The sequence below is a fragment of the Diplotaxodon limnothrissa genome, linkage group LG14 (genome assembly GCF_057381915.1).
Source record: "Diplotaxodon limnothrissa isolate DT_005_m linkage group LG14, D_limnothrissa_male_GT1.1, whole genome shotgun sequence".
Classification (NCBI taxonomy): domain Eukaryota; kingdom Metazoa; phylum Chordata; class Actinopteri; order Cichliformes; family Cichlidae; genus Diplotaxodon; species Diplotaxodon limnothrissa.
Window position 1 is genome coordinate 526,048 of NC_140609.1, and position 22,776 is coordinate 548,823.

Below are 22,776 nucleotides of genomic sequence, written 5' to 3' on the forward strand. Positions count from 1 at the left end.
CGCAGTTTAGTGAAAAGTTAACATATATAAACATGCTCAAATGACCTTTTCCAGCTGTATGAGATGTGGAAGGGAAACATTAGATGGAGAAAGAAAACAACATAAACCGAGCTGACGGACGCGGTGCGGGCTGTCGTGGAGAGAGTCTCACAACTTTTACATTTTAGCCTTTTTGTGTTTGTAGAACAAAAGCAGGACCAGAGCTTTGTGACATGAACAGCTGCACACAGGTCACCTGGAACATGTTACAACTGCATGTTGACACGCAGCACTAGTTCTACGAAACAAACCAAACTATAAAATGTGTTGTTTCGTCAGATTATAAAATCAGCTTTCGATAGGGCCATTCGTCTGATGTTACTGAAAAGGCTGCTACCAATGAGCTCACGAATGTAAAGCGCTAATCGCACCAAGCTGGAGGAGAAGAACGGCCAAAGCAATATCTGCAGCCCAGGACTGCTGGAGATTATGTGAATTAATAAGCATGAATCCTTCCAGTGTACGGTGAGGCCAAAGACAAGGTCTTAGCCTCAGCGTGGGGAGGAGGGGGCTCTGGGTGAGAGACCCTGGACACGGTCTGCTTACCGTTTTAATGACTGAAACCTCCACCCTGTAAAACTGTGCCTTATTCAAAGGTGGTGCTTTAAATCCTTCACCCTTTAAGGTGAAATTCAAAGATGCTAGTATCAGTTTAGTGTAGGGCCACATAAATGGTCCTCGAGCTGGGGGCTTTAATCTGACAGATCAAAGTGCTTACCGCTGCAGCTGCAAGCTTTAAGGTCAAAAGGCGTTACTGTGTGTGTGTGTGTGTGTGTGTGTGTGTGTGTGTGTGTGTGTGTGTGTGTGTGTGTGAAACACAATAGGCAAAGGCAAAGGGAACCCAGTCGTGTGGTTTTACCTTTGCGGTCACTGCGGCGACCGGCCTCGTGTATCTGTTTCCCCTCATGTGTATGTACCCCTCGCTGCCACGGTCATGCATCTGCAGTAATTGTGTGTGGTCGCTTGCATGTGGGTCTCTGAAAATGTGTGTATTGTCAGATTTGTAAACAGGAAGTGTGAGGATGCATGCAGCCAGAGGACACAGAGCCATGGGATTTCCCACAGTAACAGGACGGCTCAGCTGAATGAGGCTCGCTGCGAGTGGGTGGTGTGTGTGTGTCTGTATGCATGTGTGTTTCCTTTCACATGGGTGGGCTCACTTGTGGTGGATGTATGTTGTGGATGGATGATAAATTGCGTGAGACCAACACAGAGTTTAATTATTGCAGTGAAGCCTGTTCATGTGGCTGGAAGTTTCCAGCTAAAAACGAAAGAGAATCAATAAAGCGTCACTGTGAACACGAAGGCAGAGGAACGGCTCTGTCATAGCGTTCGCTGGCATGTAGGGGAACATGCATCAGAGCTGCATTAGTCAGTGGAAGCAGGCGAAACAAATTAAGGCTCAGCAGTTGTCAGACAACACAAGGAGGGTCTCTGTGGGGCATCCACACTGTGGGGACAGGTGCTCTCTGCCTGTGCAGAGAAACCGTTTTAATGGTGTTCAAACTGCATCTTTTTTGATGCAGACTCAGGTGTCAAAGCGTACAGGAGTTGTTGTTAAATGACACCTTTATGGGGGAAGAGTGAAAGCAGACGAACAGCACAGATGATTTAAAAAATCAGCCCTGGTTTAGCGTGAAGCTAAAACGCCACGCCGCCTTGCTGCACGGGTTTGTTCTCACACATCTTTGTCTTTGGTTTTATAATTACTAAAATGTGATTCATAGTTTCTCATTCTAAGACAGAAAAATAGATCATTTAGTTACCGTGTGAGGTCCAAGCTATCACTGGGTTAACCCTCTGCTATCAGGATACTTGTAGTTTTATATGACACCAACAGAATCAGCCCAGCTGGTGTTCATTCAAATCTTTTTTTTACCTTTTTTCTTAAAGCTCTTATTTGCTTTTCTTTTTTTCCTCCAAAACACCGGGTTAGGCTGAAGGTCAGTGACTCCTGCTTGCCCACAGCCGTCCTCCTGCCTGCCCCCACAACAGCTGACCTGCTGGGTTTGTCCAGGATAAAAGCAACAATACTCTCAAATGTACAGTGGTAGACGTTAAAGTGTGCGAGCGAGTGTGCCGTCTAACAGCTGCTGTACAAAGACGGTGCCTGTGGCTGCCTGAAGCTTTGCCGAGGCTCAGAGCAGAATTTCAACCTGCAGCGGCGTGCAGCCTGGTGACATTTGTGCCGTGCGCGGCAGCGCGCCTCGTGCACATGCTGCACTGCTGCCTCTGCTGTCTTTATCGGTGCTGTCAGAAAAGACGCGCTACATCAGGCGTGAAGACGCTGTGAAGCAGATGAACGCCTTCACAGAAACACATTAAACACGGTGGGGATCATTTAACCAAAGCTGTATTCACAAAACCCCCTTTAGCAAAACAAGCGCATGTCAGCACAGAAGTGGGAAAATGAATAGCAAATTAATATGCACCAGTACATTTTTTCCAGCGTGGTATGGAAATATTAATACCAGCAGACGTGTGTAGAGTCAGGAACATCCTGCTGCTCAATATTGTTGAAAGTGGTTCAGTCACAAAGCAGCATTTTTATTATTTACATGACAATCTTTCCATCGTCCAGAGACTTGGGATTACACTGATCCATGGAAACGCGTTTAAATCCATACTAATCATTCACACACATCGACTGTTAGCTACACATTTAAGTGTCCTATGATAACAGGAGCTAGCTTGGTCTGATGGTTTTATTCACATTTTGGTCTCCAGCATAACCTCACATATTTCACACACACACGTTTTCTAAGCTGTTTTGTTTTTAAGGCCGTAGTTGACACAGAGCATTACGGCGAGTCTGTGCAGTCGGGGGTATTCCTCCCACTGAACACTGACTCATGGTGCTCCGTGATGGCAGTAGAGCTGCAGGTTGTCTGTCTGCCTGAATAATCGATGGAACAAATGTCTCGTACATTAGTGGATGAATTATTTATGCTAGTAAAATGTCAAACATGTCAAACATAGTGGCCTTTTTAGGCGCATCAGTAAAAGTGCAGTTCAAACAGAACAAGAGAAACTTCAAAGCTGAAAATACCTCACTGACATTTCTATTTTAATTCTTTACATTAGAACCAGATTCATACATTTGATTTCAAAAGCCAGTGTTCTTATACTTTTCTCGACAGAAAGTAACTTTTATTTCTTATTATCATCATTATTTTTATTATTATCTGTTTGTGAAAATTAAAGGGAGACAGTTTTGATTTAGCAAACAACAAAGCTAACCTGATATTAATTTCAGGGAAACGCTGCAGTTATATTTGCCCACATAAATAGTCACTCTTAGTCACTCTGATATATAAACGTGCGCTTTCATATGTGATATTACTCTGGGTGTTTGCAAAGCAAGAAGCTGCACATAAAAAATGGAAATCTTAAAGCTTTTTATTTGTATTTATAAAGAAGTTTAACTTACAACTTGTTCTATAAAATTCATTGAATATGAAACAGAAGAAAGCTGGAGACATTTTTCTTGCTTGATAAATTAGAGGCTGCCTTTTCTACAGCCGATTGTATTTTATTTATTTTTCAGAGTTAACCACGACTGAAGCTGTGCTAATGTTCCTTTTCTTTAGAAGTGGCATAGATGGTGTTTCAGTGACACACACTATAACACACACTCCATTTCACAGAGATTATTAGGTTAACAGGGTGATCCGAAGGGCCAGCTCTGTTCTAGGATGCCCTCTGGACCCAGTGGAGGTGGTGAGTGACAGGAGAACGGCGGCTAAGCTGTCATCCCTGATGGACAACATCTCCCACCCCATGCAGCAGACTGTGACAGCACTGAGCAGCTCCTTCAGTGGGAGACTGCGGCACCCACGGTGTGGGACGGAGAGATTTCGCAGGTCTTTCCTCCCCACTGCTGTCAGACTCCACAACAAAGACTTTAACTGAACAAACACACACATCCATACATGTGCAATAATACTAAGTGCAATAATCCTTTCTGTCATCGTTGTATTTTTACTCAGTTGTATATAGTATTTGTATTTGTATTCTATTTTTATCTTATTGTATATTTATTTTATTTTATTCTACTGTATATAGTATTTTATTTTATTCTATTCTGTACAGTTGTGTACTGTATTTATTCTTATTGTATTCTAATTTTTGCTTCATAACTTTTGCACTGTCCACTTCCTGCTGTGACAAAACAAATTTCCCACGTGTGGGACTAATAAAGGTTATCTTATCTTATCTTAAGTTTAGCTCGGCGTCTCAGCTAAACTCATGCAACAAGCTCAGAGTTGAAGACGAATCAGGCAAAAAACAAGAATCTGAAGCGAGTGCACGTAAACCAGCTAGTTAACAGGAATCTGCAGGTGTGTGTGTGTGTGTGTGTACTGTTGCAAACAATCACACTATTGACCACATATTTATTACAAAAGGGTCTTTTTTTCCATCAGCCTGACAAACCAGAACCCACTTCCTTTGGCTTTTAGTCTCAAGCTTTTTGCGTCGCACGAATTATTATCGTTGTGATGTCATCAGTCTTTCTGTTTAACTTGCTATTAATTACATTCACCTGTTTGGGGCATGCTGTGTTCAGCGAAGCCTTACGTGCTGCACGAGCTGCAGGTCGGCGCAGCGCTGCGTGGGCGTGTTGCTCTCTGCCTGTCTGTTTCTCTTCCTGTCTCTGTGAGCTGTTAACAGAGGATCTCTTTGCAGTTGGAAAACTTGCTTTCACATCTCTGTGGGTGCGAATGAGCGAGGGTTTTTCCTCCTAACAAATGCCTTTAAGCTGCCAGACTGAGCCTCGATGTGTTATTTACAATATCAAACATTTGTAGAGCTGAAGAAGTGTTTTTAGCCTGAAAATAATCTGCTCTGTGTGCATGCAGGCCATGTTTATCTTTTTCAACACTGTTTGGGAAAATGATCACATGGGGACATTTCCCCCCAACGATCTGTTGTTCGCTCTGCTGCATGCTCACAGGTGGAGGGGGTTTTGAGCTTTTCTCGGGACTGTGTGGTGGTGGGACAGCTGTGGAGCAGTCAGTGTGTCATCGGGATGCAGGAAGTGGTCACAGCCAGGGCTCCAGAAATACACGGGGCCCATATTTCTCTTATAGCAAGCATTCTTAATAGTTCTGTAACTTCCTAGTGAAATTTTCAAATGTTTTGGCTAACCATTGAATCTAAGGTTTGCTATGATGGACGTCCACCCAACAAGAACATACTGGAGTATCATTCAGTTACAGATTTCTTTGGTGATCTCTGTAGTTTGTCCCCTTCCCCCATTATTGTTATTATATGACGAATGAAGCAGACATAATATCTGAAACTGTTGAATTTATATTTACACCTTTTCACTGAAAGCTTACGAGTCAGTACGAGCGATGGAGACTTTATCAGAGTGACAAAACGAGCTCTCAGAGAGGCGGCAAAAACATTTGGAGGGGCCCGAAAACACCGGCCAAGCTCAACAACGGCAAAAGACTCAAAGGAAGGTGGAAGATGACTAACGTGTGTGATTAAAGAGTTATTTCTTAAATTATTATTACTTATAGCTTAACACCGTCTATCCAAGTCACAAACACTCTTAAAGAGCAAGTCTACAACCAGGAGACACCTTCATGAATGGAAACATGGGGGTTACCATCACCGGCTCCACTCAACAACACAAAGGCCACATTAGACTTGTGATCTGAAGCATAGCCAATTACCTGTCAGATGGCGGAGGCAATGCTGATCACGTCTGGCTGTTTATTAATGATGTGACCGCTGATGAACAGAGAGCTCCACGCTCAGATTCAGCCAAGCGCTGCAAAATGAACTGGACAGCAAAGAAATGGGATACTCCAAGGCAGTCACCTGATTTCAACCCAACCACGCAATCAAGCAGCAACTATGGGCGTGTGTGATAAAGACATAGCAGAGCAACAGAGGAAGCTCAGCATGGTGATTTCACTGGTTTCAGACTGCAGACAGTCATTAAAAACAGAGTCTGTGCAGTTTTGAGGCATTTTGTATTAAAGTTGCTGTAATTCCTAAAAAACAGCGGAAAACATTTCGTTATCTACCGATTGATGTTGACTTTGCAGTGCAGCGCTCGCTCCCCTCCAACTATTTTCTTATTGCCATATTGTCTGTTTCATATACGTTTGATGCATCGTGCATGTCTCAAAGTTGCCTTTCTGGAGACTAATGCCATGTTGGAATCCTTTCAGTCTGGATCTAAAGCGCTACACAGCACTGAAACTGTGCTCATAAAAGTTCTTAATGATCTTTTACTGATTACCGATTCTGGTAATCCCGTCATTTTAGTGCTTTTAGATGTAAGTGCAGCATTTGATACAGTGGATCAGGGAATTCTGCTATCAGGATTGGAAAACTGTGTGGACATTAAGGATACTGCACTTAAATGGTTCAGATCCGACCTAACTGATAGGAGTTTTTCTGTCAGGCTCTTCTTCCACATCCACCCCCTCACCTGTGGGGTCCCACAAGGGTCAGTCCTTGGCCCAATACTTTTCTCCCTGTATATGCTCCCGTTCCACTGTTACGTTGATTATTCTCAAATCTATTTTCCCCTTAGAAACAATTCTGCAGACTCCTCTAAAGTTTTACTTGACTGTCTTGATGACAATAATCTTGGTTCGCATTAAATTTTCTGCATATAAATGATCAGAAAACAGAGACCATACTAATCGCCCCCTCTGACCCCTGTTCGTCGCTTAATGTTGACTCAAACATCGAGTGTTTCTCGACAGCTCCTTCTCATTTGACAAACAAATACATTCTGTAATTAAAACCAGCTTTTTCCAGCTGAGGGTCGTTGCAAAAACCAAGACCATGTTGGCATTTGCCGACTTTGAGAGAGTGATGCATGCATTTATCTCTTCTAGGCTGGACTGCTGCAATAGTCTTTGTTTTGGTATTAACCAGGCCGTACTCTCGTGTCTGCAGAATGCGGCGGCCCGACTCCTGACAGGCACTCGCAAATTTGATCATATCTCCCCAATCCTGGCACGTTTAACCCAACCCAAAGAATAACCCAAGTCGAGCCCTCAGGTCTGCAGATAAGTTGCTTCTGACTTTCCCAGAACGAGACGTAAAAACGGAGGCGAGCTTTATCGATCGCTGCACCCAAACTCTGGAACATGAGAATGATATGAATAAATTTGATTTGATATTCACCACTATTATCATTTCTGGTTCATAGCTTTAAAGTGCAGTTATTTGGCAGGACCTCACTTGGAGTCCAGTAATAAAGTAAAACTGCAATGAAAGCGAGCAGCCGAGCTGTTTATGGGTCAGTCAGACATGGAGCTGACGGCTGTGCCTTTGTGCTGCTCAGCATTAAAATGATGAGCGTAGAGGGGCTGAGAGCGTGTGAGCAGATTTGCGCCATCATCATGAAGTCTGCGGGCGTGGTGAGTAGCTGGCCTTTGAGGCTTTAGCGAGGCAGACCCAAGTGATCTCACCCCCTTTGATCAGCAAACCTCACGCCAGGCTGCGCTAGCATCGCTGCTCTGAACACACTGCCTCTGATTTCTTTCATGATGCAATCTGACATTAGCTCGTTCCCAGAAAAGGCTCCACACTGTGTTTACCCAGGCTTCTCCTCCAATCCTCGCTCGCCTCTAATGGACGCGTGTGACTCGGCAGCCCACGGCTCTGGAAACCCTGAGAGGCAGCACGAGGAACAGGAAGTGGAGGCTGTCGAGGGGAACCCAGACACAGTTTCACTTTTATTTTCTTTTAGTTATGAAACAAATTTGAAAACGTTTCTTTGATCTAGTTCAAACTCAGAGAGCTTTCACATGTAGAAATCAATACTGCAGCTTTGAATGGCTTTAAATATAAAACTGTGTCACTTTTTTTGCCGGTTCGAGCCCCGGCTCGGACAGTCTCGGTCGTTGTGTCCTTGGGCAAGACACTTCACCCGTTGCCTACTGGTGGTGGTCAGAGGGCCCGGTGGCGCCAGTGTCCGGCAGCCTCGCCTCTGTCAGTGCGCCCCAGGGTGGCTGTGGCTGCAATGTAGCTGCCATCACCAGTGTGTGAATGGGTGGATGACTGGATGTGTAAAGCGCTATACAAATACAGGCCATTTACTATTTTTACCTCAGCTTTTCGTTTGAATTCTCCGCATAAGTTTCCGTAACGAGTGGCTGCTGACTTTATAAACTGACCTCACTGCTTTAAATGTGCACCCAGACTCTGAAGCTCTAAGCTCTGTGACGCGATCATGAGGGGGCGAGTTTAAGGTGCCGCTTCATGTTATTGCAAATGTTTTGGTTCTTTGAAATAATTGTTGAAATGATTGTCACAGCAACAGATTCACAAAGTCATCTTCTGAAGCTACGTTTCTGTCTTTGGCCAGTCTGATGTGCACTCCTTGAAGAAGTGTGATTTGTTCGAAGTATCCAAGCCGAGTTCTCCTGCGTTTTGTTAAGTCCTAAATCAACTGTGATTAACTGGATTTTTTAAAAAGCTGCATTTTGCATTTACTCACATTATCATTATCAACACATGAACATGTGTTTGATCACCTGAAATCTAAACGTGTGACAGTTATGCAAAAATAAACAAGAATGGGGCAAACCCTTCTTCACAGCACTGTAGTTATGTTGCTCGTGTGATTTCTAAACGTCACAGCGGTTTGATGCAGATCGAGACGGGTCTCCATGTTGGAACGCCATGTTTGCTTTTCCCCACACGTACCAGGGGCCGTCCTCGCCACAAACACGCAGCCGTTACTCACCTGCTCTTAGAGCAGACGCCGTCACTGTCACTCACATTTTCTTCACACATCTGACTAAATAAACTCGTGTTTTACTTACAAAGAAATGCTTTCAACTGTAGCTCGAGTCACACCGAGGAAGTCTTATTTGAGCCCTTCTTCTAACTTCCTGGATGTTTGTACATTCATGGAAACAAGCTGTGCTTGCAGCCCACATGAATGTTTTACACTTTTTAATGTGAAGAAGAAGCCGTGGAGCCTTTTTTATCTGAGAACTTCCTCTGATCGTCATCCAAACTCAAGAGTGCGACCGGCACCAATCTGAGATTACGTATTATATATGATGTGACCATAGATTAGATAGTTTATTATATATTTATTTAGCTGGTGTTGTCGTTCTCTCCTTCCTGATTCTTTTGAGGCTCGTTCGTTCGAACTAGAATAAACAAAGAGGCTTTTTCTCAGAAGCGACTGATGTCACTGATGTTATTATAATCGTTCATTTCTGGCTTTTTACTTTTACTAAATGTGTTGAAAACAGTTGCAGCAGTTTCATCTGATGCATGTTTTTGGTACTTTGGTCTCAGCTGCAAACTTTAGCATTCACCAGTCAGCAGCATCATTTTAAAAGGTGGAAACAAAGAAGGAACCATGCTGTCACGGCGTGGAGCTTCTTAGGACCATTACAGTACTGGGAGATGTAGAAAAACAAAACTGAATTGTATCGAGGTCAAAGGCCACCTGTGCGAGCTGTTGTACCAGTGTCGCGTTTAAAAGCTCGCAGTGGTGAATACGTCCGTGTGATCTGAGGACACATCGATCTGTGCTGTCATCCAGTGAGTTGTAGAGTGTGTTCCTCAGAGCTCAGGGAAGTTTGCCGGTGTTTCCTGTTGTCTGTTAGTTGAACTTCCCTGTGTGTCATTGCTTAGATTGAGTTCAGCTGTGTCTTGTTACTGTGACGGTTCCACTCTCCCTGGTTGCCTTCTGTGTGTGTTTAAACCTTCACGTTGCTTCTTTTCTGTGTCGCTCTTATTTGCTCTCTTCTCTTGTGTTCTTGGACGTTTCTACGCTCCGGCTCTGCGTCGGCTGTTTGTGGTTTCCTTGAGTCCAGTGCAGCGTCTGCGTTTTATGGCTTTAGTGTCTTTTTGAAAGCTGTTGTGATGCAAAAGCTTTTTTCCTACTGAGCTGCCTTCTTGTCATGACAAACAAAGAAGCAGGAAACTGTCTCATGTTTCCAGTTCTGACTAATAAAGCCTGTATAGGATGGTTGTGATGCCATGTTTCCGAGGTCACATTTTTCAGTGCTTTAATGCTGATATGCAGCATTTACCTCATGGAGCATTATTTATGAGTGCACTGCATGTACGCTTGAATCTGTTCATTATGTCGTAGATATGACAGAGTGTCGGCTTGACGGTGTAGTCGAACACGTCAGCACCGCGAGTGTTTCACAGAATCCGCTTCTGCTTTCGCTGTAAGGGCTGTGAAAGCCTGATGTGCTGTAGTCACAGTTTGTGTTCAGTCTGAATGCCAGCCAGGTGAAGCGTCTGTAATGTCTCCAGCCCTGGCTCACTTTACTGTGTGTGTGCGTCTTCAGCCACCGCTGCTCGTCTCACATGTGTGCAGTGATACGCAGGTCTTACCTGTGGGACACGAGCAGCTTCGTCAAACCCAAACAGCCCAGCGTCTCTGCTGTGGTCTCAGCTGCAGCTTTTTGAGCTCGCTGTGGTGAAGCTGTTTGTCTCTTCCTCTTCACAGAGCATCTACCCAACAGTACTGCTTTGTCCTGCTCTGTGCGTGGGGCGTCATGAAAAGCTTTGTGTTCTGGGATACGTACGGTTACGTTTAACAGCTCGGATCAGGTCAACAGCTCAACCTCAGTGCAGTCTGCTTCGCTTTGACTGGAAGAAATTCTCAATCCACAACAAAGTCATCAAACGCAGCAATTTAAAGAGCAAACTTATTTTAGTAAGGTGTACACTTTATGTGTCCTTTCCGATAAAATGGGTGAATAATGGCAAATGACGTGTTTTGTTGTTTGTGTAAAGGCTGCATGTGCAGTCTGTCTGCAAACCAAGTGAGAAGTTATTTAGAACAGAAGTCTGAGTGGACACTGTAAGGTCTGCTTGTACCGGGCAGGAAAAACATCATCTTTCATATCTGCGGTGAGGAGACGACGCAAAGATCCTGATGCAACTACTGCTTTATTAAGCTGGCAGGAATAGTTTTGTTGTGGAGGGTGAAAAGCAGCCTCAGCATTCATTTGGAGGCTAGTTTGCTCACCAGCTTTGTGCTTTCAAACCTTCGGACCGTGCCGTATACAGTACCCCTGTCCCACAGGAACAATAGCTCGTGGCATACAGAATAAACTTCTGAATGCCCGGAGATGAAAACCACATTAGCGTGTTCAGATTCGTATCTCCGAGCGGTGGCTAATTCCACTCTCTGACTGTAATTTGAATAATCTGATGCGCTGCCGTTTCTGCTTCCTCGGCAGCTTTAGCTCCAGGTTGGGCTGGAGGCGTGAGAGGGTACATTTCGGTTCACTCTGTGTAAGTGGCTCTTTCATCTTCACTGCTCACTGTGGCCTGCACACAAACTGAGGATGCAGACCGTTACTGCAGCCTACTGTCCTTCCCCCTCTCTGAATTACAAAGCAGAAAACATGAAACACAACCATGATGATCACTCCAACGGTGAGTAACACTTTTACAAGCAACTCTTAAGTGTCAGTTTATTGTAAAGAGGAGTCAGCCCTGTGTGGTGTTCACACTCTGAGTGAAAGACGCTAATATCATCCTACACACGCTGCGTATCATCTTCCATGTTGCTGCTGGTGAGGAACTGACGCTTCCTCTGACTCGCGATCTGTGTTGGCGTCTCATCTTTACTCACATTTGGTCTTTCTCCATCCCCGGTGTGACACAAACATGCAGTCACTCACGCATACACCCTGACATTTAGAGCCAACAGCAGGAGCGGAAAGAATTATAAAAATGTTCAGTTCGAACGTTCATAAACTCTGATTTTATCGGTCATGGGACAGGGAAAAAAGGTGCTCCCTCTTTGTAAATGTGCCCAATACAAAAGTACATCAGGAACAAATGGTCGTCACCACTGAGCTGCAGCCATGTTTGTTTAGTTCAGCCCAGAATGTGATGCCCACATATGTGTGGGAAAAAGCTGGGAGGATAATGACAGAGACATAAACAGTTACCCGTCTCAGTTACAGAAAGACATTCAGCCTTGCTAAGTTTTTATTTTGTGTGTGTTGGCTGACTTTGCGTGTCGATTCAGAGTCGGTGTGAACAACGTTGTCTCTTTCCCCCGTCGTCAGGGCGTCAGCCCCCTGGTACCTGTCCAGCACCCGTCAACATGAACAGCAGGTGATGAAAGTGTTTCTCCATGTCTGCTCTGTGTGTAACTACATAGACAATTATGCCAACATGTATTTGTTTGAATAGCTTTCATCCGTGCCTTGTTTTAATGTTTTAAAACAAAAGTTTCAAATCACTTTTTCATGCTTGGATGAAACATCGGCCTGCATTTCTGTGATATTCTCACAAAAGTAGTACAAAAGTGATTCTGTGTAGTGATGGGATTTCCAACTCTTTTTAGAGAGCCGGCTCTTCAGGTTGTTTTGTTGCTTTAATTAATTAATTATCAACAACAATATAAAATTATGCACAAAAGGAATTAGTAATGTAAAAAAACTTGGTTTTCTTTATGTATGTTTATATATAAATATTTATGGGGACCCCTAGAGACGAAACACGTACAAACTCCAAAACACATTTCTAGCGTTAACTGAACTTCCGAAACAGAGCTATATATTTTTTTTTTTTAAAAAACACCCAGCACGCCCCTGCGGGCGGTTTATCCTTCAAGCTCGGGTCCTCTACCAGAGGCCTGGGAGCTTGAGGGTCCTGCGCAGTATCTTAGCTGTTCCCAGGACTGCGCTCTTCTGGACAGAGATCTCCGATGTTATTCCCGGGATCTGCTGGAGCCACTCGCCTAGCTTGGGAGTCACCGCACCTAGTGCTCCGATTACCACGGGGACCACCGTTACCTTCACCCTCCACATCCTCTCGAGCTCTTCCCTGAGCCCTTGGTATTTCTCCAGCTTCTCGTGTTCCTTCTTCCTGATATTGCTGTCATTCGGAACCGCTACATCGATCACTACGGCCGCCTTCTTCTGTTTGTCTACCACCACTATGTCCGGTTGGTTAGCCACCACCATTTTGTCCGTCTGTATCTGGAAGTCCCACAGGATATATATATATATATATATATATATATATATATCTGATAGACTCCATGCGACGATGTGTTGCACTGCATGAGGCAAATAGTGGTCACACCAGATACTGACCGGTTCTGGGTCCCCAGACCCCCGATAGCACAAAAAACTGCACATTCCAGGGTGGCCTTTTGTTGTGGGCAGTCTGAGGTACACCTGTGCACTACTCATGATGTCAGATCAGCATCCTGATGTGGCACACCTGTGAGGTGGGATGGATTATCTCAATATAGCAGATGTGCCCACTACCACACATTTGGACTGATGTGTGACCACTGTTTGGGAGGGATGGTTATATTGTGTATCTGGAATGAATTTTAGGTCTCTACATCCATCCCATGGGGAATGGGAGCAGTAACAAAGGTGTTGTGTTTATATTTTTGTTGAGTGTATATATATATATATATATATATATATATATATATATATATATATATATATATATATATATATATGTCCCCATAAATTTTTTTTTAAAATATATATATAGCTCTGTTTCGGAAGTTCAGTTAACGCTAGAAATGTGTTTTGGAGTTTGTACGTGTTTCGTCTCTAGGGGTCCCCATAAATATTTATATATAAACATACATAAAGAAAACCAAGTTTTTTTACATTACTAATTCCTTTTGTGCATAATTTTATATTGTTGTTGATAATTAATTAATATATATATATATATATATATATATATATATATATATATATATATATATATATTGTGTAGCCACCAGGTAACAAAAGCTCAACACGGCCTCTAGCATCCTGGAGCACTTCTGTTGTGTTTTGGAGTGTGTACGTGCTTTGTCTCTAGGGGCCACTGTAAATATACTTTTATTTATTCACTCCACATAAAATGTAATAAATAAATTATAAAATACAAAAAAACAACTATTTACATTTCAACTTTTAACTATTTAAATTTTCAGCTTTTTCCTTTTAAACAAATTTAAAGTGAAACAACACAAAACACTACAAACCACAACACAATTAAATATAAATTAAAATATGGAAAAAAGGGGAAAAAAGAACGCCCAGATCTTTAATTAAGGGAAAGGTTGTCATTTAGAAATATTAATATCACACTCAGCTGACTGTGTTTTATCTTCCCATTGCACTGATAGGTGGACAGTTCTCAGGTGCCTGTGCATGTTGTTTGTGGAGCCGGCTCTATATGACATCCTTTTTTGCAGACTCTACACTCTGCCTTTGTTTTGTCATAAGATTGAAATGGCTCCAGACTTTGCTTCTTTTCTTGGTGTCACTCATTTTCTTTACTGTACCTTTCCAATGTGACGGTGTTGTCTCTTGTTGCACCCGGCTCTCTTTCTTTCCCTCTCCCTCCTGCTCTTGTTGTGTGCTACTGCTGTTGCGAGTGTAACTACCGCCTCGCCCCCTCAGCCCAGATTTGTTTCTTATTGGTTGTCTCTGGAAAACAGCGTTTAATATGATCGTGCAGCACTGGGACCATTTTTGTCTGGCAGAAAATAAACATTTTTAAACCAGTTACTGTGCCATTTGCATAAAAAAGCTTCATCATTATTATAAAATACAAAAATAGAGTTTGCTGTTTGGACCACTGATTAAAAAAATACTGAGTAACAAGTAAAACCTGAAGAATACCAAAGACTTCCTTTTTCACTGTTTGTAGAAACCTCGATGTTAGGTATGCTCAACAACTTTTCCATACTCTTTTCTTTTCGAGCCCTCGTGTGCGTCCACATAGGTGTGGCTGATTTCTGTTTTGTTGTTTAGCCAGAAAGTTCCTCAGGATGCGAACAAGATCATCTTGTTCCTTAACTCAAAGATAAACAAAGAGCAAAAAAAGCCCTTTGTGGCAGTCTCTGAGTGCTGTGGTGAACTTTCTTTAAGGCGTACGTTTCATTTTTCTTCCTCTCTTCTTTCACAGACTCAAAGCTCTGGTGTCAACTGGAGGTCGGAGTGTCCAAGCAGCATGTGACTGGTAGGTTCAACTAAACGTGTATACAGCACATTTCCATCATGTGTACAGGACACATCACCAGGCAGTGAAATGTATCGTATACCGCCCTCTGCTGGACAAGTGTGTTAAAACTGTGTTAAATAATTGCAGGTCAACTGCAGCTGAGTGTAAATCAAACACTTTGTGGAAAAAAGGACGATGCAGACACAGATCTGTGTTTTTGTCACAGCAGCTCACTCTGACAGCAACACTGGTTTCATCAGTGTCTGAACAACAACCCACTACCTGCAGTTTGTTGTTACCAATAACTTTAAACTGGAAAGCGTTCGGTACTTAAATAAACCAGTTCACACTGTTACATGGGACACGTACAGCTATACTACAGTATGCAGTCAGAAATAACTCAGTCCAAGTTGACCTCAAACATGAGTGTAACTTCATCTGTTCAAGTAGCTGGTTGGCTCAACAATATTAAAAAATATTTTATAGATTTTTGTTCAGTCAGGTTTGAATTTCATGTGACTGGTTTTAAATGTTTGTTGTATTAATGACAGACTGCATTTTGTATTCTAGCATATATATCTCAACTGAACTGAACTACTCATGAGTGAAGTACAAGAGCTGTAATATTCTTACTCTTTAGATTTGAAGCACTGGCACAAATGCGTCGTTCTGCCAGTCTGAAGCTAGTCCTCGTTTCTTTACATTTTGCTTCCAAGGAGTCGTTTGTCATTTTTCAAATTTGGTCTCCGGCTTTCTGACAGTCTTTCCAAGTTTGCCTTTGATTCTCTGATTTTCTCGCAGTATCTGAAGAGTATCAGGCAGCCGTGTCATTAACCATGAACCTGAGAGCTGCATCTGGCCCTTCAGCTGATCGCCTGCTGACTCATCAGTGGAAAGTGGCTGTCACAGGCTGTATCCCAATTCAGGGTCTGCAGCCTTAAAGTACGCAGCCTTAACGGTCCACAAGGGCCGCGTACTCAAAGACCGCTAAGGCCGGAAGTGCGAGGCTTGTGAAATGGGACGATCTAGCCTTCGTTGCGCTGCCCAGGTTGCCTAGCAACCATGATACTAACAGCTGGAAACATGTCATACAGCTGTGTTTGACAGAAATGAAGGAGAAAATCTTTTGTTCATTTCTTTGTTCCTACATGAGCTTTGATCATTCTCTGATTAAGCTCAGCTATTGAACGGCGTATATTTTAAAGTAAAGGCTTTAAAACCAAGTTAGTACAAACGTCACTAACGTCACATGACTTTGCCGACATGTGGCCAACAGGAATGTTTTCATGTTCTTCGTTATTAAACATTTGCACATAAATAAGTGACGTAATATTCAGTACTTACTTAAAGTTTAATCTTCGGGCGCCCCTCATCCGCCGTTTTTTTTCGGCAAAATTATCCACACCCACCGCCGCGCTATGCATTCTGGGATATGTTGGGCCACGAAGTCTACACCGCCACGTCCTTAAAATTCAGGGAAATGAAGGACGCATTTGAGGGCCGCATTTCGAGCAGCCTTTGAATCGGGACAGCCTTCGTCGCGTTGCTGTGATGTAATCGGCCTTAAAATGCGGCCTTTAAGGCTGCAGACCCTGGATTGGGATACAGCCACATAGTCTTTCTGAAGGCAAACAGACTAAACTGGGCTGATCACCAGCGGCAACAGCTCTGATGGAGTGATTAGTCCAAATGTGCTTCAACATTATTGACAATGAGCAGAACAAAAAGGCTGCCAGCATCCGAAAAAGGGCTTCTTATTCCTAAAGACAACTTAAAGAAAATACAGAGCAGGTCATCTGCTGATCGCAGGGTTGCTGGTTCGACGCCTGGCTCCCACCAGCCTGCTCTCTGAGTTTAAATGTGTGTGCATGTTAGAAAGCACTAAAAGCATAGAAGGAAGTGTTCGTGTGGACGTGGCATGTTGCATAACGCACTGTGAATGTGTGCGTGAATGGGTGGATGACTGGATATGTAAAGCGCTTTGGGGTCCTTAGGGACTAGTAAAAGCGCTATATAAATACAGGCCATTTACCATTTACCATTTACTATGTAAGAATCAGTCCTTTTACCATTTATTGACCTTCAAGCCTGTTAAACTGTACTCAGTTTTTATCTTATATACTGGATTTGCATTTATGTCTGCACATGTTTAAATTCTCACTTAAAGGATAGTGCCTTCCTAGTTTAAAATGCACAGTACTGTAGTGAAAGCTATGCTCCTGTATGTCTTTCTATTGTGTTTGACTTTGTGTTTTGTAGGTTTGGAGGGACGGTGTGCTCAGCTTGTTCGTATATTGTGAAACTGATTCACGTGGGATAAAAGTTGAGCAATGAATAAACAGTCATGATTAAAACAGTTGGGTGTGCGTCAAACTGATGGTCTGATAAGATTTTAATAAGTCACAATCAGCTCTGACAGGATGTGATGTGTCACAGGCATTTATCATTTACTGCTGCACAGAGCTCATCTTCTCTTAATCCCTCTGAAGAAAACGGCAACGCTTTCTTTACAGATCATGAAAGTTTGCATAGAAGTGCAGATGACCAGAATCGTGCCCACTCAGCCATTGTTCACAGTGGGCATCGTGCGTCCTGCCACACACAGGAAGCATTTTCATTTCCACTTGAGAACGTGTCTGAAGTGGACGAGCGTCCGCTGCGTGGGACATATGAGAAAAGACATCCTGGTTGATGGCAGGAGATAATCTGAGAAACAAGAAGCCGAGGACGGCGCACTGTAGAATACAAAGCCCAGAGATGCATGAGCCACGTTCGCTGGATCGAAGATCCCTGTTGTGTGAGCCGATAAACAGATGAGCATAATCAGGAACAGCAAACACAATAGTGGCGACTAACCCTCTTCTACCCGACTGTCAGAAAAACACGGCTGATTTTCAAATTTAAAGATGGATAGAGAAAAATCTATCTTTAGAGGTAGAGGGGGCGGGGTCAGGAACACAGCACCATCAGTATTTGTGCAGTGCACGTTAACACCTAAATGATTCGTGTGCAAAGACGGCCTCGACTCACTCGATTCTGCTTTTTCTCATTTTCATTTGATTGTCATTTCACCTCAACCGATCGCAGCAGATGGCCCCGCCCCTCCCTGAGCCTGGAGGTTTCTTCCTGTTAAAAGGGAGTTTTTCCTTCCCACTGTCGCCAAAGTGCTTGCTCACAGGGGGTCATATGATTGTTGTGGTTTTCTCTGGAGGGTCTTTTCCTTACAATATAAAGCACCTTGAGGGGGCTGTTGTTGTGATTTGGCGCTGTATGGAAATGAAACTGAGTATTGTCAGGGTGGTCAGTGCTCACGTTCTAACAGTCAGTGTTATCCTTGTGGGCCTAAAAACAAACACTGTTCTGGGCCTTTTAAGCTCTAGATGTGGAGGATAGTGTTCATATGAGGGTATTTGGCTGTTCCAATAATCTGAAGAAAAGTAGTTTTCTTGAAAGCCAAAGAGTACATTCAGTCGAATACCACTGTCCATGCTCCTGGCGAGAGCAGCGTGATGAGCCAATAAGCAGACGAGGGGGAGCATTTTATGTCCCAGAGTCTCTAAACAGGAAATGTTCCACTTCGAAGTGAGCTGCAGGGCTCCGGCACTAATCTCGCTGCACAGCTGAAATAATCCACTGTCAGATATGTGCACTTACCCGTTTCTTCTTTCAAGGTTTCATGTGAAAGTAAATGTACGACATGTCACAGCAGCACGATGTGAGACGTTTCCATGTCACACACAGGCTGTTTTCACACGTGGACGACCCGTTCTTGGACGACCCGCTGCCGAGAGAGTACGTCCTCTACCTGCGACCCAGCGGGCCCCTTCAGAACCAGCTTTCCCATTTCTGGCAGCAGAGCCGGATCACCTGTGGCAAGAACAAAGCCCACAACATTTTCCCCCATATTACTCTCTGCCAGTTCTTCATGGTGAGTTATACTGGATTTAACTTTCATGGTTGAAATTCAACAATTGTAGTCGTCGATATCTGGATAGATTATTTTCTTCTTTGTCCTTGTGCATAAAGTTATTTATCTGAATAGTTTAAGGTAAGCTTTGGCTTATCACTGAAACAGCATCAACAGTGTTAATAGGAAAATACATGTGATGGTGCCATCAGAGCTCGTAGTGTCTGCTAACGACCAGCTGTCATGGGCTACGTTCACAGTGCAGGCGAAAGCGCATCAAATCCGACTTTTTTGACCCTATGCGACCCGTATCCAATCATGTTGTGACAGTGTGAACGGCACAAATCAGTCTTTTACGTCACTGACACAAGACAGGCGCCAATCATCCGCACCGGAGAAATTGATAGACTGCTGCAACAACACCTACTAGCTCTGTAGCTATGGGCTCAAAATGTGGTCATAAATATTTTGTACTTGTAAAAAAGATTTGTATGTGTAAACAGAATTTGTGTGTAAAAAAAGATTTGTGTGTGGACTTAGCCAAAAAAAAAAACCCTGCAAGTTACAAGTACGAATTTTGACCCTATTTTTCTTCCTTTCATCTGATTGGCCAATGTAACAATCCAATCAGAGAACAGATGGGTTTGGCTGTCGGAGGGGTGCTTTTTTGAACTGCAGGTCCTTGAAGGGTGATACAGTTTGAAGCTGGAGGATCTCTATATAAATATCCGATAGCAGCTAGGTCCCCTAACTTTCAGCAGCTGTTGAAAGGATAAAGTTGTGCTATATCAGTGGTTAGAAATAACATTATTACTTTAGGATTAGTCTAACACAAAGTCAGGGCTGACCCAGGACCATTGCTGTGAGTCACAGTGCGCAGCATAAAGGTCCTTTCACATCGGACGCAGGATGTGCTGCTAATGCTAACTGCTAACTAAAAGCAAAGGATCCAGAATTTGTTGCTGGCTGCTGGGCTCTGTGGGTTTTTGCATCAGTACCTGCACTAGATGCACCTGCTCCTTGTCGTTTTCATCTCTGACTTTATGTGAACTACAAGAGTTTGTGGGGTTTTTTTGCTGGTTCTTCAAATGTTCAATAAAAACATGTATGCTAATTCATAACGAAGAAAGCTTTGTGATGAAGACTGTCATTTCCAAAACACTGCCCCCCCCTGCATCCGCAGCGCTGTTGAAAAGGCTGTGGAAGTCCCTGTATTAAACACGTAGACCTGTGACACAAAAATCACCAAACTCGGACGACCACAGACTGTTTTCCTTCGTGGTGATGAAGGAAAACGCTGGGTTGGCATGTAAAAGGGCATTTATTCCCTTCAAAGACCTGCAGTTCAAAAAAAGCGACCCTCCGACAGCCAAACCCATCTGTTCTCTGATTGGATTGTTACATTTGTGATTGACATGACATGGACCAATCAGCTTAAAGGAAGAAAAATAGGGTCAAAATTTGTAGTTGTAACTTGCAGGGGTTTTTTGGCTAAGTCCACACACAAATCTTTTTTACAAGTACAAAATATTTATGACCACATTTTGAGCCGATATGTAGCCGCCATTTTTACTTCCGTAAACAGAGCGCGTTGTGTGTGACGTCTTCTTTTGCGCATGCAGGCCGCTTTGAGGGCTGTAAACCGTTCACACCAGAGCGCGTTTGCTGTCACGTTTTATTTGTAGTGTGAACAACCAGACAAAAAAATCGATTTGATCAAAACATCAGAATTGAGCATAAAGACCTGCAGTGTGAACGTAGCCTTAGAGATGAGTAAGAACTGAATCGTAAAAAAATTGAAGAACTAATTGAAGGATAAGCTTTATTTGTCAGTTGCAGTTGCCTGTATGGTCGACTGGGTCTGTCGACAATACAATATACAAACTTCCATTGGGGAGACAGGTCAGGCGAGGCAGCAAAAAAAGGGATAGACAGTGAGATATGTAACATATAGGGGCAAAGTCAGGAGAAAAAAAGGGTTCTGCCCATGATGACTTCCAACCAGTGAGTCGTCATGAGGAGAAAACACAAAAACTCCATAGCACGTAAAGAAGCACAGATATGATGTACACAGTCGTCACGGACGCTGCGAGTCCTCGCGCCTCCAGCTGAGCCGCTGTCTCCATGGGGGAAGTAAGCATGGGAGGAGGCGTTGGATCCGGGGAAGGGAGTGTGGTGAGTGCATATCAGTATCAGTGTGCATGTGTGCGTGTCGGGGTGTGTGTCCTGAGTTCAGCCTGAGAAAGTGTCCTTTAGCCTGTTGGGCTAAGATCAACAGTCTGCAGCCTACGCAGGTGGCCTTGAGTCAGTTCGTTCTCGTTCTCGTATCTCCCGGAAGAATGTTGTTGTTCTCCTCGGCATCAACCTTCAAGCAGCTGGCGCCGTCGGGGTGGGGGTATAGCCGCATTATAGATGTAGGTAACAGGTTTTAGGTCGAACTGCACCCATTTTACACTCGTTCTAATGTCCATCACTGGTCTCCAGGTGTATCTCTCTTTGAAGAGCCGTGAGTCCTCCAAGATCTTTCCCATATTTCGTTCAGTAAGGACAGTCTGAGCACTCACCGCTCTTCCCACAGTTTCCATCAGAGCGGCGAGCCTTGTGGGGTTTTGAACAGCAGTCACTTCTTTCTTCACTTTCCGGTAAGCCAGGGCCAAGCCAGCTCCAAACAGCAAGAGGCCTGTTATCATGGGTCCGAATAAGTAGATGTCTTCAATGTCCTCGATAGACAGTCTCGCCAGGCACACGACCCCCCACTTCTGCCACCCGTCCATCGTGTGTCCAGCAGGGAACGTCCTTCTGGGACACTCTGGCTCTCCCGAACCCAGGCTTCTCGTCGAGAATAGAGTGTCAATAGCATTAAGGGACCAGTTGATCAAATCCATAGTTCTTCTTTAGTTTTAGAGAACAAGAGTGAGAAAGAGACTCTCTCAGGGTTAGAGTCAGACAAGACAAGGACATAGAAGCAGCAGCAGGGAAGATAAGGGAAGGAGAGGGTGAAAGATGCGTCCGCCTCCTCCAAGAGCCAGAAGAGAGATCTTTGTACAAAATCTTTAAGATTGAAGACATTTCTGGTAAATACGAATATCTGAAATAGGGAGGAGGGACAATAAGACAAGTGAACTGAGTCAAGGCAAATACAATGGTGGGAAAACATCAAAGGAGGAAGTTAAAAAAGGAAAGTAATAAACCACATGAAGCCACAAAAGAAGCTTTCAAAACAAGAGGAAATAGCGTAACATCCACACACGTGAGAGTTTTGTGAACTTTACAAAAAAGCGAACTACACAAATGTGTAGCACTCTAAAACTGTATGTTGTCGTTCTGCATGTTTACATCTTCTTCACAGCAGATATTTCTTAATGAGCAGCATCATTGTTATATTCCAGAGACTCCACAGATGTGCATCAGTATGGCACCCAGCCCTCACTCTGACCATCTCTTCTTGCTTACACAGTGTGCAGACCACAAAGTAGAAGCTCTGTGCGAAGCCCTCCAGGCCAGCGTACAGCAGTGGCGGGGTCGGTTTCCCAGCCCGCTGCCTTTGGAGCTCTACACATCTTCTAACTTCATCGGTCTTTTCGTGGAGGAGCAGGTGGCCGATATCCTCAAGCTGTTTGCAGCTGACTTTGCTGCAGAGGCTGTCAGGAAGGCAGGTAAGAAGTACGAGCGTGAGGGATATCTGCACCCACAATGCTTTCTGATATTAAAGACGTGTGTCTTCCTGTCAGTCTGTTCCATCTTTCACAGTGTGTCACCGTCTGTCAGCATCACTTCACTGTTGTCACAGAGTAATGCATGCTGACTGCCTTTGTGCTTGTTGTGAACGGCGTTCTTAACAGCTTATTGAAGGCCTCGCTCATTCTGTCACTCCGAGTACAGCG

At 43.8% G+C, this 22,776-nt stretch overlaps 1 protein-coding gene across 1 annotated transcript in view; it reads left to right on the plus strand.

The window, feature by feature from the left end:
* ubash3bb (ubiquitin associated and SH3 domain containing Bb) overlaps nt 1-22,776 on the plus strand; it is a 45,035-nt gene that overhangs the window by 15,326 nt on the left and 6,933 nt on the right. The window contains exons 2-4 of the mRNA XM_085371642.1: nt 14,950-15,003; nt 18,727-18,913; nt 22,350-22,548. Of these exons, the coding sequence (XP_085227768.1) occupies nt 14,950-15,003; nt 18,727-18,913; nt 22,350-22,548 (440 nt within the window). The remainder of the gene's footprint in view (nt 1-14,949; nt 15,004-18,726; nt 18,914-22,349; nt 22,549-22,776) is intronic.